The 17,920-nt window shown below is 36.2% G+C and overlaps 1 protein-coding gene across 1 annotated transcript; it reads left to right on the top strand.

Moving 5' to 3' along the window:
* Positions 1–10,912: 10,912 nt before the first annotated feature.
* LOC150109259 (N(6)-adenosine-methyltransferase MT-A70-like protein) lies at positions 10,913–12,682 on the top strand. Its single transcript, XM_090406749.1, has one exon. It carries the CDS (start codon positions 11,827–11,829, stop codon positions 12,589–12,591), a length of 765 nt encoding a protein of 254 aa, XP_090262875.1. The 5' UTR covers positions 10,913–11,826; the 3' UTR covers positions 12,592–12,682.
* The last annotated feature ends 5,238 nt before the right edge of the window (positions 12,683–17,920 follow it).

Raw genomic sequence — 17,920 nt, 5'->3', positions numbered from 1 at the left:
CGGATCTCGAAGAAGAAATTTCAACTGTTCTTAATGATGAATTACTAAATATTGTTCTTCGCTTATCAAAGCAATCTGTTACTTGTTCTTACGAAAGAAATTTTCACAGACTTATGCAAAAATATAATTCTTTATATCACAGACAAAAGAAAAACTTAACCTCTGACATCACTTCTAATAAAAAATGGATTATTAACATTTCCGATTGCTCTTTATCCAACGCTGAGTCCAGTGCTTTGGCAAAAGGCCTTGATTTTGCAGTTATTCCTACACGCATTCCGTATCTTGACTTTTTACATAATATAGAACGCAATCTGTCTGGACTTTCTAGTGACTATGCTAATAAACTTCCTTTTGAAGTTGCGACTTCGTTATTTAAAAGCAAATTACCTCCACGCAATTTATCAAATGCAGAAATCAAAGGTCTAACTTCTTTAAGAAGAGATAATAATATATCTATTTCTAAGGCTGATAAAGGAAAAGCTATTGTAATCATGAATAAGACTGACTATGAGACCAAAGTATCTAGTCTTTTAGAAGACACATCTACCTACAAAGAGATCATGCATAATACTACAAATTCGCAGATTAAACAATTAAATAAATTACTTGATGAGGTCATCAGTTGGGACCCAAATTATGTGGATAAATTACATACCTACTTTGGAAGATCTCCTCATCTATGTGGTCTCCCGAAAATCCATAAAGAAGGCTATCCAGTACGACCAATCATGAATTGCATTGATTCTCCTACTTACCGAATTGCAAAAGTCTTGTCTCGTTCTTTAAGTGCTCTCACTGGACATTCAAGATCCTACATAAAAAAATTCAACAGATTTCCTGGAAAAAAATCAAGGATTTAAAAATCAAAGAGTCTGAGTTATTAGTCAGTTTTGACATTGTATCTCTGTTTACCAATATCCCATTAGCCGACACAGTCAATTTATTATATGAAGATTACCCTCCAGATATTGCAAAAATTTTCGAATTTGTTATCCATTCAGGTTATTTTAGTTGGAAAAACAAGTTCTACAAACAAGCTGAAGGTACTGCCATGGGTAGTCCTTTGTCTCCACCTTTGGCTAACTATTTTTTGAAACAATTCAAAGAGACTATGTTTTCATCCATTCACCCTCAACCATCTCTTTGGTATTGTTATGTCGATGATGTTTTTGCCATTTGGTCACATACTGAAGATGAACTTTCCACCTTTCTACAACAGATAAATAGCCTTCATCCTCGTATCCAATTCACCATGGAAAAGGAAAATTCTGGTACTTTATCATTTTTGGACATCCTGCTTACTCGAACTTCTTCTGGTACCTTATCTACAAGTGTCTTCCAAAAGCACATTTACTGGCAGATACATTCATAAAAAGTCTGCTCATCATACAACTCAAAAATTTGGCATTCTTAAATGTCTAATTAATAGGGCACATAAAGTTTGCTCCTTTCCAGAAATCTTACAACAAGAACTTTCCATCATTAAAAAGTTAATGGTATCTAATAATTACCACCCTAATCAAATCCAACAGATAATTGAATCTTATGTTCCAATACCTAAGGTTTCTTCAACAGTTCTATCAACAAAATTCCTTGTGAATGCGATGTTTCTTATTTTGGACAAACTGGCCATTCTGTGGAAAAAAGAATTAAAGAACATCAATATTATATTGATTACAACAAACCTGAGAAGTCTGGTCTAGCACAACACAGTATTACCACTACCCATAATATCCATTGGGATAAAGCTATTCTACTTCATAGATGCAGGTTCAAATATGAACGCCTCTTTAAAGAAAGTTGTGAAGCTTTTTTACTCCGACCAAATTTAAATCAAAATGATTGCCTCTCTCTCTCTCAAAGATCTGGGAGACTTTTATTTTATGTAATCATTAAAAAAACTAATTATCTTAAATATTAATTCTTTATTAATTTCTTTCATTCCCTAGCTCGCAATGACATTGTTTTTAATAGGTGATCCACCGAATATTCATTACTTGTATTCTATTCCTCTCTGTTTGTAACACTGAAGATGTACTATTATTTTTAGTACAAGATATCTACCTTATTTATTAATTAAAGTTATTACTGTGGACTTACATGTTGTTTTTAATAAAAATCAAGTGGGGAGTTAAATGGATGAATATCATCATTAAGCTTCAGCTACAAAAAAAAGAAGTATTTGTAGAGGGAATTCAAGGAGATAGGTGACTAACAGGCACATGAGCAGTACAATGCACATGCCAGAAGGGTAACCAGTGTGGTAAGAAAGGCAAATGCAGAGTTTGAAAGGAAATTAGCAGTGCAGGCCAAAGATAATCCCACAGTTCTTTAGATATGCTGCCAATATTACTGACTGATCAGCACATCAGGAGTAGTTGTCATACACCCTCTGTCTAAAAAGAAACCGAACTTTTAGAAAATAGAAGAAACTAGTGGTGCTACCTGTTGTATCTTTTTGTTGTCGAGAGTGGCAACCTTTATTAATGTTGTGTCAACTGTTTATGAAGTTTGTTTCATTAGAAGCCAAGTTATAGTGCCAGGAGTGACAGTGTGTTTTAACAAACGGTCGGAAAATGAGTTTCAAACATAGAGCTGCGATTGACTTTTGTGTTAAACTTGGTAAAAGTTTTACTGAAACGCATCAAATGCTTCAAAAAGCATACAGTGATGAATGCTTATTCCTGTACTCAAGTTTATGAGTGGTTTTAGCAATTTCAAAGTTGTCCTGAAATGCTTGAGGATGACGAAAAGCCGGGCTGTCTAAAAACTGGACTGAGCGAAGTTAACATCCAAAAAGTGCGTGATTTCATCAAAGAAAACCGGAACTCGTCCGTGAGATTGATTTAAGATGAATTGGGGATTCCAAAATCAACTGTGCACAACATTTTGACCAAGAGTTTGGACCTTTGTAAATTGAATTCGCGATTTGTTCCCCACAAGTTGACCGACGACCAAAAAATGTATCGAATTGAACACTGCAAGGACCTCATTAAAACTGCTCGTAAAGGCTCGAACTTCCTAGAAATGATCATTACTGGTGACGAAACATGGTGTTTTGAGTATGAGCCCAAAACAAAGCACCAGAGTGCTGCGTGAGACCACCAGAAGAGGGGCATCTGAAAAAAAAAGTTGCTCGAAGAAGTCGAAAGTAAAGATGATGCAGATTTGTTTCTATGATTCCAAGGACATTGTCCATAAAGAATATTGTGATAGCTGGTCACTTTTGCATGATAATGCACCATCTCATTGTTCGAACATTGTGAGACAGTTTTCGAGAAAAAACCAAGTTTGTGTGTTGGATCACTTGCCGTATTCACCTGATTTAGCACCGTGTGACTTCTTTCTCTTCCCGCGACTTCATTTGCCAATGAAAGGAAAGCGATACGATACCATTGAAAATGTTCAAGCGGCAGTAATCACGACCCTCTACAGTATCCCAAAACCGATATAAAAAAACTCATCTAACGAATTAATTGACCATGCTAAATGCTATATCGAAGCTCAGGGAGAGTATATTGATTGAAATAAATGATTTGAATAATTATAATTGGGCAGTGTTTTATTTTCTATCAAAAGTTCGATTTCTTTTTGAACAGAGGGTGTAGGTACTAGGGAAGTTTGGTCAAGAGCAAAATACAGGAATGAATAGAGGGAAATGGGTTACTGTATAGGGGATAACATGGTTTTGTGAAGGGTAGGTCATAACCTCAGTAACTTGGTCATATTTTATAATACAGTGACAGCTGAGTTGGTTAAAGTTAATGGGTTTACAGTGATGCTTCTGGACTTTGTAAAAACCTTTGACAGGATATGACATGGAATTCTAATCAATAAATTGCAGTCGATTTACATGGATTTACAGTTGGTAAAGTGGATAAGAGAGTGGTTGGAGAGATATCATAGTTTATTCAGGATAGAATTCAGTAGAAGGTGACTAGTGGCACCACAGGGCTCTATTCTTGCGTTGCTACCATTTAATTTGTACATCAATGATATAGGAAAGGATCTGAGAGGAACTGTTCAGTTGTTTGCTGATGATGCAAAGTTGGGTAAAGCAGTAGTTAATGCAGATGTTAAAATTTTGCAGGATGATTTGGATAGACCAGCAGTCTGGGCATAGGAGAATGGAATTTAATGTGGCAAAGTGTAACATTATGCATTTTGGGGTGAAAAGATTACCAGCTGTAAGCCACATTGATGGAACTATACTCTAGGAAATTGATGAAGCCAGAGATTTGGGATTGTTATTGGATAGGGAGTTAAAGTTTAGAGGGCACATAGCAAAAGTGACTAAAGCAGTTCATCAGATTACTTGGTTATGAAGAATACTTTGATGAGCATAGACAAGCAGGTTATTATTCCTCTTTATCGAGCCTTGATAAGATCCATCTTGATTAATGCCCTCAGATCTGGGCGATGGAGAGGATCCAGAGGCGAGTGACAAAGATGGTAGCAGGTCTATGGAATGAACCTTATGAGGACAATTTGAACATTTGTTGGTTACAGAAACTGGTTGACTGGCAGAAAATGGGTGATATAATGGAGAGACAGAAATTACTGAAGGATTTTTATAAGATTAATTCAGAGGAAATTTTCAGAACAGATCTGGTGGTGGGAGAACTAGGGGCCATCCTTGGAAACTGAGTAAGAGTGTAGTTTGCAAGGCTATTAGAACTAGTTTTTTTGCTTGGCGAGTGGTGAATGAGTGGAATAGGTTGCCAGAGTAATGGGTTTGCAGTGATACTTGTGGGTGCCATGACTGTGAAGGAGTTCAAAGCAAAGTATGATAGATACTGCGAATGGAATAGTGCTTGACATGTTTAGGGCCTCTCTCGATGAGTCTAAAAACTCCACGGAGTAGCCTATAATAATAATAATAATAATAATAATAATAATATCTAGAGGACAGGGATGCAGAGGATATTTCATTTGAGGCTATCTGGCATGAGGCCAACAGGATGAAATATTTAATTGGTTGCTGCTATAATCCAAGGGTATGATGGAGAATGTATAGGTGGATGATATGCATTGCTGTATTAGCACGGTGAATCCAGGTAGAGTAATTATTATGGGGGATATAGACCGGGAAGGGGAATGGTCACAGGGAGGGAAGAAAATGGAATTTATTCAGCTGCTGAGAGGTAATTATCTGAGACAGCATGTAATGGAGGGGACACAAGGTTTGAGAGTGCTGGATCTGATCTTAGATCAGAGAATTTAACAGTAACCATTCTGGTTACACTGTCTTTGCTTGGTGAACATGATCATTTAGTCTTCACCTGGAAGATTTCTATACATGCATGCACTCACAATTTTCTGTCGAGAAGTCATATATGTGGAATTAGAAAGCAGGTAATTATGACAAGCTGAGGAGTCAGCTTTCAGCAGTGCCATGACATAAGAACTTGAAGGGGAGAGATGTTGGTGATGCATGGGAGGTGGTCAAGGGATGTTTTTGAAGAGAGCAGTATCAGACTATCCCTAGGGTCAGCAGGATAAATCAGATTGATGAATAGCATCAATAAGCAGGAGTGAGTTTCAGTCAAAGAAAAAGTTGTGGAGGGAATATAAAGATAAAGGTGATCAGCATGCCCATGAGTAGTACAAGTCATGGGCAAGAAGAGTGACTTGTAAGGTAGGCCAAAGCTAATTATGACAGAAAGGTAACTGACAAAGCCAAAAGAAATCTTAAAGCATTCTTTTGCTGTGTGACAAGTAAAAGGAGAAATAACTAGAAGGATGACTTTAAAAAGTGCTGATGGTGGGGAGTTTACAGGAGCAAGTCAGATAGTGAGCAATTAGATGGCATATTTTGCCCTGTATTACAAGAATGTGCAAGGGAATTATCAGCTCCTCTGACTAAGCTGTTTATTTTACGTCTCAGTACTGGGAAAATGCCAATGGAGTGGAATGAGGGTAAAATAATTCCACTGTATAAAGGAGGCTTCAGTAAGCAAAAGGAACAAATTATAGACCAATCAGCATTTCAGGAGTGGTGGTTAAGGTATTGGAGAAATTAGTGAAAGACAGCATTCAAGACCGGTTAGATAGCAATATGATACTGTGTAAGGGACAACATGGTTTTACAAAAGGTAGCTCTTGTCTTAGTAATTTGCTTTTTATAATATACTGACAGTGGAGTTGGATAAGGGAAAATGGCTACTTGGTGATATTGCTGGACTTTGCAAAGGCATTTGACAGGATTCCACATAAATACATAAATTGGAGCAAATGGAGAAGGATATGAATCTGGTTATTTGGATTAGAGTGTGGCTGATGGACAGATTTCAGAGTGGTTTATTGAATATTTATTGAAGTTTATTGAGTTCAGTTTGCAAGAAGGCAGATGATCAGTAGTGTACCACAGGGTTCAGTGCTTGATCTTCTGTTGTTTAATTTGTACATTATTGATATAGGAAATGATTTGAAGGAAATATGCAGTGTTGTTCGCATATGATGCTAAATCGATAGTAAACGGAAGTGACGTAGAGCTCTTACAGGAAGAATTAAATAGAATAGCATTATTGGCAAAGGTAAATGGCTGCCAGCTTAATGTGGCAAAGTGTATGGTGAGAAGAAGAAGAGGTCATTATGTGAATTGCATTGTGTGAATAATGGATCTCTGTGATATGTCTTCTGACTCCATGGGGACACCTGGAGTAATAAAGTAGTACTCCACCTTATGACACTTCGGTTTATGATGATCAACTCATATGACAATCCGATTATGACTAAGCCATTTATACGATGTTTCATTTGCTCATAAGATGGTTTTAACAACAATACTGATGAATCCACCAATGCTTAATTTTCATGACCTTTATATAGGATTCAGGTCCTTGACCTTGGTTGCTTGCTGCACCTCTCGATGTTTCCATGTTTTTCTGCTACTCGTAAACTGTATAACTATTATTTTATTGTATTGTTGGTAATAATAAGGGTAGATAAAATCCGTAGTAAGGATACTGTTGCTTCCAGAGAACAGAAGATGTGTAATTCATTACATATACTAATATTAAAATGTTTTAAAATTTAGTGACAGTGGTGTATCAAACACTGAATTAGGCTGCAGGCTAAACTTACCTTGAACTACTGTTAGTACAGTCCTTAAAAATAAAGTTCTAAGTGAAACAATGTTCTATGATAGTTAATACTACAGTTATCCATAAATGTGACAAGGTGTAGATTGATGAACAAACCAGTTGGCATGTTCCTTGAAGCCAACTCATTCAGAATACGTTTTGCATTTGTGTATATATCTGATTTAATAAATGCTTTATGTAATTTACATATATATGACTGCTTAAGAACAGTAAAACCATCACATGCATCTACAAGTGTGTATGGGGGGGGGGGGAGATAAGACAGTGATTTGTTATATGACAGTGGTCTGGAACCAAATATGTCGTTTGATCAGAGTATGCTTGTAATGTGGCAAAACCAGTTTAATGGGCTACACCTTTTATACCAAGATGAAATGGATGAAAAGCAGATTATTACACAAGTTTTATATAATAATGTTCATTTCTTTAGTTTTACTCTGTCATGTCTGATACAGAGTTATCTGTTATACCAAATACACACCCTCTGAGTATATATCTCAGCGGGTATATTTGAATAAGTTGTAGCCTCGTATCCATCACCGAACATGTGAGTGCAACTGGGAATATTGAAAGGAAAGTTTATTTATAAATCCTTATCTTGACTGGTGGGTAAGGCTCGTCTCTTATAGATTTTAAGGATATTAATCCATTGATATTATAGCCAGATAAGATAGAAATTTAAAAGGTTCAAAATTTACCAGAGTTTGAGAATATAACTTCAGCATAGAATAAATTAAAGATGCAAGAAATTATATTCTTGGTTTCCTCCTATATCCAAGTGTAAGCAAACAAAGTTTGCGCATAAAGTAACTTCGTGACAGGGCAACTCGTATATAAATTCACATCAATTACCTTAGTATTCCATAATGCTATGCATTATGGGAAGGGCCACTACCCAGACCAGTTTCGACCTTTATTGAGGTCTCATCAGTGGGAGCCAGACTCAGAAGTGATACCAAGGTTGAAGTAATGTGCGTTGCATTTTGGGATACTAAAGCAATTGATGGGAAGTCATTAGCCTCTATAGCCTGTCATGAAGTTACTTCATGCACAAACTTTGTTTGCTTACACATGGATAAAGAATGAAACCAAGAATATAATTTCTTGGCATCTTTAATTTATAATATAACCAAGTGCAAAAACTTTCCGCATAGGAATTGCCTTGGATTGACACTACTTAAGACATGGACTCTGCTAATCTCTTATTTTTGAAACTCAGTACTGTTTTATTTCTTAAAAATTTCAATCCTTTTCATTTCTTGTTATAATTGATAAGTCAGGCCTTCTGACAGGATCTTTTTGATGAATATTGTAATCTTAGCGTTAAAAAAAAAAAAAAAAAACGTGTTTTTTTTTTCTTTCTGCCATAGACAAAATCTAGATCTTGCCAGCTGTATAATCCTCTTCATGTTTTGAGGGTTCTTCCTTAAAAATGCTATTCAGTGGAATCAGTTTAATGAATTCTTTTCTTTCCATATCACTTCTGGCTGATTTGCTTTGCTTCATTATATTTTGTGCACCTCTTATGTAGTACTTACATTATAATGCTGGCCTGGTTGGCCGAGTGTGGTTAGCGTATCTGCCTCCAGCCAAAAGCTGTGGGTTCGAATCCCGCCGTGGGCATGGATGTTTGTGATTGCCTGTGTAAAATACTAGTAGTGGTGGTGGGTGGATTGAGTGGTGGAGACAGAGAGCTGTAGGGTGGGTGCCCTCCCTCGATGAGTCTTTGGACTCCCTGGAGGTGTCAGTAATAATAATAATAATTGTTTAGCAGAATTGGTTTCTGTAAATATTACCTTCTTCCTTCAAAATCTATTCAAGCACAAGAAGTAGCTCATTACTATCCTCATCCATTTCAGTTAAAACTAATTCTGACAAACTTAAAACAAATTTTTCCTTTATAACATAAATTGAAAGCCAAACGGCTATTTTTCTGGCATCCTTAATAATAATTAAGGGGATACAAATCCTTTGTTCAAGAATTTTGCTTACTGGCAGTTGAACAACAAGGTATTTGTATCCCCTTAATTATTAAATTTTTCCTTTGTTCATTCCTGCTATTGTTTCTCTGCAGCAGATTTCATGTCAGTCTTTCTTCAAAATTACAATAAATTTCTGCTTTATTATTGTGTGGTATGTCCAAGAAGTCTTTAAACTAATTGTGGAAAGGTACCCCATTTCACACAATCTGTTCATGCTACTAAGTCCTTGATCTGCACACACACATTGCCGTGTCACTAACCTCTGTCTGTTAGCTGCCTTTTGTGCGTACATTGGCAGATTTCCCTGTATGCAGAGTGCAAAGCCTGAGTTCTTGGGAGAAAAATCCTGCTACTTCTGTATGAGACTGGCTAACTTGCCCTCAACTGAAAAGCATATTAAAGATTCCTCTTGTCACAATAAGAATCTAACTTGGCTCTTTCCCATTTGGGGCACAATGTCCTGTTATTCTTCCATTTGCACTAGAAGTGTTTATACTCAATATTTTTATATGTTGGGTAGAAAGCACCTGCATACTGTTATAAAAGTGTTATAATATTTGGTCGAATTCCATTATACAGAAAAATTTGACTAGCTTATTAAAGTTTTGACTGTACGTTGCGAAAAATACTCAGGAACTGAGATTAGAGCTTCTCTGTTCTTTTTAATTATATTTACAGTCATACCCCGACTTATGCGAATCTGGAGTTACATGGTTTCATATATGTACGTATTGCTGTCCCGCTTCATGCCTCACCACTAGTCGTATCTTTCTGGCACCGGCCACATTCACCAGTGTCGCACATGCTGTGAACAAGCACTGACGTGTTTTGCGCAGTCTCCATTCATACATGATTTTTATAGTTTACAAACCTTGCGATTGTTTAATGTTATGTTCTTGATAAAAATTTTATCACATAAAAAATAATAATGTCGTCCAAAGGAAACAAGTCCGATTCTTCTACTGCTAGCAAGAAAAGAAAAACATTGACTTTGGAAACAAAACTCAACATTATTAAGGAATTTGAAGGTGGAACGAAAATTTGTGAGCTAGCAAAGAAGTTTGATCTACAGGAATCCACAGTAAGAACAATCATAAAAGAAAGATTTACAGATTTTGGAGGACATAGATTCTAACGAGGCACGAATTGTAGCCACAAGGCAAGGAATAAAAAAATCGTTAGCTTGCTATGAAGAAATTTTGCATGACAAGAAAAAGACATTATGCCGTTAGACAAATCTATTAGATTTTATGAAACCATTGACATCGAAATAACTTTCTTTTTTTTTTATGTACGAAAAAACTACAATTATGATTATATTTCTTAAAAAATATAGGTGTTTTTGTAAAACTTTGGGTCCCAGTTAACTAATATTTTGTATGTTTGTATGCAAAATTATAACCGAGTTATGCGAATTCGACTTATGCGCTTTTTGTTGGTCCCACCTACCGCGTAACTTCAGGGTATGACTGTATATATATATATATATATATATATGAATTGGATGTGTTTCCAGACTGGATGCTTGTTTTCAGACTGTTTTCAGAGTAGAAATTCATACATGTTGCTTATGATCAGTTAATTTAACCTTGATCAAAAAGATTTTTTTTTTATAGACTAAATTTAAACTCATGTGTTACTTGGTAAACAAAATGATGTTGAACAAGCATTATACCAGTACCTTTCTTGAATGATTTTAGATAGAGCATGCATATATTTACTTCCTCTCTTCCCCCCCCCCCATCCCTAATCAACATTTCGTATTTGGTTGAGTTGAAAATTTGAAAAAAATCTTTCTTTTTTATCTACAGAACTTTTTCTTTCGAGATGTCTGATACTTGGAGTGACATTCAAGCCTTTAAATCTAGACAAAGTATTCTTCGAGAAAGACTTCAGAGACGAAAGAAGGAACGTGAGGGATTAATTGTAAGTATCAGTGATTTTGGAGGAACAGGCAGTCCAAGAAGTAACAGTCCTATCCCAAGTCTTCAGCAGACCGTCAAAGAAGAAACATCAGCCCCGTCCGATTTTAAAGTTTGAACCAGAGGGTGGAACAAAAATTATTATTATGCTTATGTGATGTATCACTTAATTTACCTACTGATTCTAGGTATTTGGCTTCTTCACTAACTAAATCTTTAAACAGAGATGTACCTCACATTGTTGTCGAAAATTTACTTCAGAAATTTGTTGCTCAAGAATTAATAAAAGTTACTGAAAAATTTACTCCTGAAGGCAAAAGCTGCATTGAAGTTTCTTCTGCAGAACATACTAAATTGCATGCTGTGTCAGTTGATCTTGCCAGCAGCCAAGATAATCCACACAAGGAGGATGATGATAATAAAAAACGAAAATGTGATAAATCTGATGATGATGAGCTAAATACAAAAAAAGTGAAAGTAGCAAATAAAAATGATACATCAAGAAAAAATGATGACAGTATTGAAAGTCTTTTATCTAAACCATCCACCAGAGAGAAAGAAAGTAAAAAAGTAGGAGAAGAAATTCTTGAGCTTCTGAGCAAACCCACAGCAAAAGAAAGATCCTTAGTTGAGCAGTTTCAGTCACAGGGAGGAGCCCAAGTACAGGAATTTTGCCCCCATGGAACAAAAGAAGAATGTACTAAAGTGTCAAATGTTACTGAACCATGTAACAAGCTCCACTTCAAAAAGATTATTCAACCTCATACAGATGAATCTCTTGGCGATTGTTCTTTTTTAAACACTTGTTTTCACATGGATACTTGCAAATATGTACATTATGAAGTAGACTATTCTACTGTTACAATTCCAGTTTCCAAATGTCAGAAGTTGGCAACACCACCCTCAAAAATAAATCATCATGATGGTAAACTTCCTGTTCTCTGTCCTGCACAGTGGATTCAGTGTGATTTACGATATTTTGATATGACTATATTGGGAAAGTTTTCTGTGGTAATGGCCGATCCACCATGGGATATTCACATGGAACTCCCCTATGGAACAATGTCTGATGATGAAATGAGGCATTTAAATGTCCCAAGCCTTCAAGATGATGGACTTATTTTCTTATGGGTAACAGGTAGAGCTATGGAGTTGGGTCGGGAGTGTCTTCAGCTATGGGGTTATGAACGATGTGATGAAATAATTTGGGTTAAAACAAATCAGTTACAAAGGATTATTCGAACTGGAAGAACAGGACATTGGCTAAATCATGGTAAAGAACATTGTCTGGTTGGTGTTAAAGGTAATCCAGAAGATATTAATCGTGGACTAGATAGTGATGTAATTGTAGCAGAAGTACGAGCCACTAGTCACAAACCTGATGAAATATATGGAATTATTGAAAGACTTTCACCTGGCACACGAAAGATTGAATTATTTGGTCGGCCTCATAATATTCAGCCCAATTGGATAACATTAGGTAATCAGCTAGATGGTGTTAGCCTTATTGATCATTCTTTAATCGATGAATTTCGGAAACGATATCCTGATGGTAATTGCATGAAAAAACCTGATTAAAATGGATTGTTAAATAAATGTAGATTTGTCATTTGATTATTGTAAACTGTGATTTATTATTTTAATTTGGAAATAAAGCAGTCATAATTTTTTTATGGAGTTGTTACTTTTAGTATTTTATTGTTAGTATTTAGCTGCCGGTGGAAGCTGTAAATTTATTGCACAGCCAAAGTAACAGTTCATAAATTTTTCGAAGGTGGCATAAACAGATTAGTCCATCCTCTCTCTCTCTCTCTATCTCTGTGGCATCCAAAAACTGCGCCCAGTGAAGTTATGCTTATCTGACTATGTAACATATAATCTAGATAGCCAATTTTGCTTTTATGAAGATCCCTAGACTGATGTTATATCCATGGCTTGAGAAATTATGAAAAATTCCTACTCATCATGCAAACAAAAAAAAAGTACTCACCCAAGACCCTTCCCCTTATGTCCCAATAGGTCAGTAGGCATTCCATGAACTGATTAGTGGTGCTGTATTTTCTTAAAGTTAAACATTTTCTTTACAATATATTCTGTTTAGCTGCATCTGCAGCTACTCACAGCTAGCAAAATCTCATTGCCATGGGCAAGCAATGGCATTTTTATTTTATAATAATATCACTATGATGGGACTGCTATGAGTAAAATAGTATATGGTAATCATCTGTGACTAACAAAAATTTACATATTTAGGAATCTTGTTTCTAGAATTGTTTTAGATTCCAAAGTTCAAAGATGTTATGTTGGTTATAGCATAAATTAAAGATACCAAGAAATTTTATACTTGATTTCCTTTATCCAAGTGTAACCAAATAAGTTGGCTTACACTTGGTCCTGAAAATACTTCAGGCACAAACTTTGTTTGCTTACACTTCGATAAAGGATTAAACTAAGTATATAATTTCTTTAATTTCTTGGTATCTTTAATTTGTAGTATAACCAAGTGGAAAAAATACTTACTCTAAAGCCCAAACAACTAATTTTAAGATGTCTGCCAAGGAGCAGTAAACTATCAGACCATTGAGAAAACTCTGGAAAAGATAAAGGTTGTTTTGTGTAATAATTACAATATTATTTGTATTTTGGTAAAAATTTCATTTATTTTTGATAGCTGCTAAGTGCTTTAGATTATTGTAGAACATTGTGGGTTGTTAGTGCTGCTTTTCCTAAACTTGTACCCTGTATTCAGCGAAAAACAAAATGGCAGTACTAATGAGATCAGCAGCTTGCAAAGTTTTATAACACGGTGATGGCTGAAAAGGGTAATGGGTTTACAGTGATACTGCTGGACCTGGCAAAGGCATTTGACAGGATACCACATGGAATTCTAATCCATAAACTACAACATATGGGAATGGATATAGGGTTGGTGAGATGGATAGGTGGGTCGTTGATGGAGAGATATCAAAGAGTAGTTTATTCAGGAGTAGAGTCCAAAAGACAGCCTGTAACTAGTGGTGTGCTGCAGGGTTCTGTTCTTGGACCACTGCTGTTTAATATGTTCATTAACAATATAGGGAAGGATCCAAGAGAAATAGTTCATTTGTTTGCTGATGATGCAAAGTTGGGTAGGGCAATAGTGAATGCAAAAGATGTCAAAATCTTGCACGACGACTTGGATAGATTGGAGTTCTGGGCTAAGGAGAATGGATTTTAATTTAATGTGACAAAATGTAAGGTTATGCATTTTGGGGTGAAAAGATTAGCAGTATACCACATTGGTGGAACTGTACTCCAGGAGATTGATCAGGCCAGGGACTTGGGAGTGTTGGTGGATACGGAGATGAAGTTTAGGGGACACATTGCAAAAGTAGCTAAATTAGCTCATCAACTCACTTGGTTGTTGAAAAATACCTTGATGAGCAGAGACAAGCAAGTTATTGTACCTCTGTACCGAGCCTTGATAAGACCTCATATCGACTACTGTGCCCAGATATGGTCACCTAGGTTATTTCTTGATGGGGGAGGAGGTGGAGAGGATCCAGAGGCGAGTGACTAAGATGATAGCAGATCTATGGAATGAACCATATGAGAATAGGTTGAAGATTTGTGGAGTACAGAAATTAGTTGATAGGCAGAAAAGGGGAGATATGATTGAGACATTCAAATTGCTAAAAGGTTTCTATAGGATTAATTCAGAGAATATTTTTGAGATCAGGACTGGTGGTGGGAGAACTAGGGGACACCTATGGAAGCTGGGCAAGAGTGTGGTTAGCAGGGGTGTTAGAGCTGGGTTCTTTACTTTTAGAGTAGTAAATGAGTGGAATAAGCTGCCAGAGTCTGTTGTGGGTGCTATGACGGTGAGTGAGTTCAAGGCAAGGTATGATAGATACTGTGAGAATGTCGTATAGTTGTTGGACGTGATGTTTAGGGCCTCCCTCGATGAGTCTAAGGACTCCCTGGAGTCGCCCGTAATAATAATAATTGTGCAGATTTTTGAAAATGATGTCTTGAGTGTAGCATGTATGAGTGGAGGATTGTTTATGGAACGACCTGAACAGGAGAAGGTAGGGGGTCTGTAGAGTGTGTGTGATATTTTGTTAGTCTGTGAGTTATCAGTAAATGTGAAAGATTGTTGGTACCAAAGCAATCACGATTACACTTATAAAAGAGAATACAAATGACAGTACAAAAGTGAATGTGATGGTGGAAGAGGAAAAAAGTATGAATGAATGGAACAAAAGCAAGTAAGGCTGCAGGAGCAAAAGAAAGTACAAATGATGGAATGAAAGCATGCAGGGTTCTGGGAGCAGAAGACAATGAAATTGCTAGGGTGCAACATTTGAAGAATGAATTTGACTGGGATGAGGAATATGTTCAATGAGATTAGATGTTGGATAAGAATGAAGGAGTGCAGAAGGATAGAATGAAAAAATATATATATAAAAAAAAGATGACGAATGACTATAGTGGCGATGTGGAAATTCCATTATTAAAAGTCTGGTGAATGAAAGCCTTTCCAGAGTCTGTTTTCTGGAAGGAAAGATTGAACAAGAATGAATGCTTTGGATAAGAGAAGTAAGGGAGCCAAAGAGCCAGTGATGATTGTGGGAATAAATAATTTGCTTGGACAGAAAAATTTGCAATGGATATTAGGAGGTTATAGAGCAGAGTGAAAGATAACACCATGGCAAGGGCAAGTAAGGTTGTCAGTGTGTTGACAAGATATGACAATGATAAGATGGCAAGCAAGAATCATGGATGATATGATACCAGAGCTGTGTGAGTAAAAGGGAGTGCAGTGTTTTTTATTGAGTGAGATGTATTAAGGGGAAGGATTTGTACAAAAGTGATGGATTGCGTTAAAATGGATTTGGTGTGAGTCAGCTTAAGAGACTTGCAAGAAACAAGTATATGGAGTGATGTGAACAAGAGATTAGAATGAATGAGGTGATGTGAAAAAAGTGGAACAGGTGAGACTAAAGTGTTTGTGAATAGAAAAAAGGTGTGAGAGATGAGAGTGAGAGAACAGGAATGCTAGATGGATAGGGAAATGGGGTTGGGAGTTAGGCTGGACAGGAAGACACAACGATACATACCAGGCTGCACCCGAGTATTTGAGTCCAAGTAGATGTATAGAGTAGTGTTGCCAAATGAAAATGACTAAAAACAGCTAAATTTAAAAAAAAAAAAAAAAGCTAAAAAGGAGTTGAAAATAAAATTTGAAGCTAAAATTTTAGAAGTAGTAGCAGATACTTTTCAGTTATTTTACTCAAGATGAAGTGGTACTTGCATTTGAGTGGATAAAATATTTTTCAAGTGGTCTTCTGTGCTTAATTCATCTGCGTTTTCACATAAATTTTCAGCTTTATTATATGTGGCCATCGTTCCAATATTACTCAGTACAGATGCTGGTAAATGATAGTCTTTACAGTACTTGTTACTCAGGAGGCCATACTTGACTGACAAAACAGCTGTCAGTATTGGCAATTCCATCTCGTTTCTTAATTTAGTTTTAACTACATTCATGGAACTAAAAATTAGTTCAATTTCCATATTAGAATTTGGCAGTATTAATAAATTTATTGCACATTGAGCAATTTCTTTAAATGGATTCATTCTAAATGCATCTTTGTATTCTCGTACTTCAGCTCAGAAAAGCTCAGTGTTTTCTATATTTCTCCATTTATTTAAGTGGATTGTATTGTACTGGTATTCAGCAGCAGCATCTTTTTCTGCTTTCAGCATTATTTCTAAGATGGGAGTAATGGGTTCTTTTATATGTTTTAGGGTATTGTCAACAGAAAAAGAAGACATCATTCTTAAAATATTCAAGTTTTCAGACAACCTTTGTTTAAGCTGTTTGAAGAGACCAAAAAGAAACTGTCTTGTTCTATTCTAAGATTGTGCTCATCATTTTGTGTTATTTTCTTTTGTATCGTCAACTCTGAAATTTTTCTTTCAAATCTGTAAAAGATTTGGTTTGGGATTCAAATAGTCATCAATCTTTGACTCTAGAGGATTGACTGTGGATGATGGTAGCACTAACGTATTAGCAATGGAGTAAATCAAATGAGAAAGGTCTTCAAATAATCTTGTCAAAAAATAAAGAGTACAACAGATTCCTTTCATCTTTGTACATCTCCCACAAAATTTGAGCTTTGTAACATTTCTCAGTCAGACTGAAAGTGAGTTTTTTTGAAGTAAGTTTTTCATTCCAACTACTAGCTGAGAATTCTGTCTACTGCAGGTTCAATGAAGAGCCACCTCATTGCATAGTTGTTTACAATTTTCAGGGGAGCATCATTTTCATTGATAGTTTGATGCAGCTCTTTGTATGCTACTTGTCTTGAAGAAGAATGCAAAAACCACTTATACACTATCTGATCAAAAGTATATGGACAACCCCTCTGTAATTCGTAAACTGATGTCTAGATGTCACTACGACCTCATTTACTGAACTTTGTGTTGAGTTCAGTGTTAAGAAGTATGAGCAGAATGGGTAGGTCAAGGGAGCTCAGACTTTAAATATAGACTAGTTATTGGTTGCCACATCAGTCTGTCAGAGACATTTCAACCCTCCTCAAGTTGCCCAAGTCAACAGTTGGTGACGTGATTGTGAAGTGGAAATATGAAGGCACAACCACAACAAAACCAATGTCAGGTAGGCCGTGTTTAATGACAGACAGGGACCGTCAAGTATTGAAGAAGGTGGTTCATGGAAATTGCCAGACATAGAGTGAAATAATCACCTGGGAATTCCGTATTGTTACTAACTGTCCAGCCAGCACCATGACTGTGCGTCGAGAGTTAAGAGGAATGGGGTTCTGTGGTCGAGCATCTGTCCATACACCAGACATTTCTCCTGTCAATGCTAAGTGCTGCCTGTAGTGGCATAAAGAGTGAT

This window comes from Typopeltis vanoorti, chromosome 2, assembly GCF_054136105.1.
Source record: "Typopeltis vanoorti isolate ZY-2024b chromosome 2, IOZ_Tvanoo_1.0, whole genome shotgun sequence".
Lineage (NCBI taxonomy): Eukaryota > Metazoa > Arthropoda > Arachnida > Uropygi > Thelyphonidae > Typopeltis > Typopeltis vanoorti.
The sequence above is the reverse complement of the archived record's forward strand: the minus strand, read 5'-3'. Positions and strand labels throughout refer to the sequence as shown.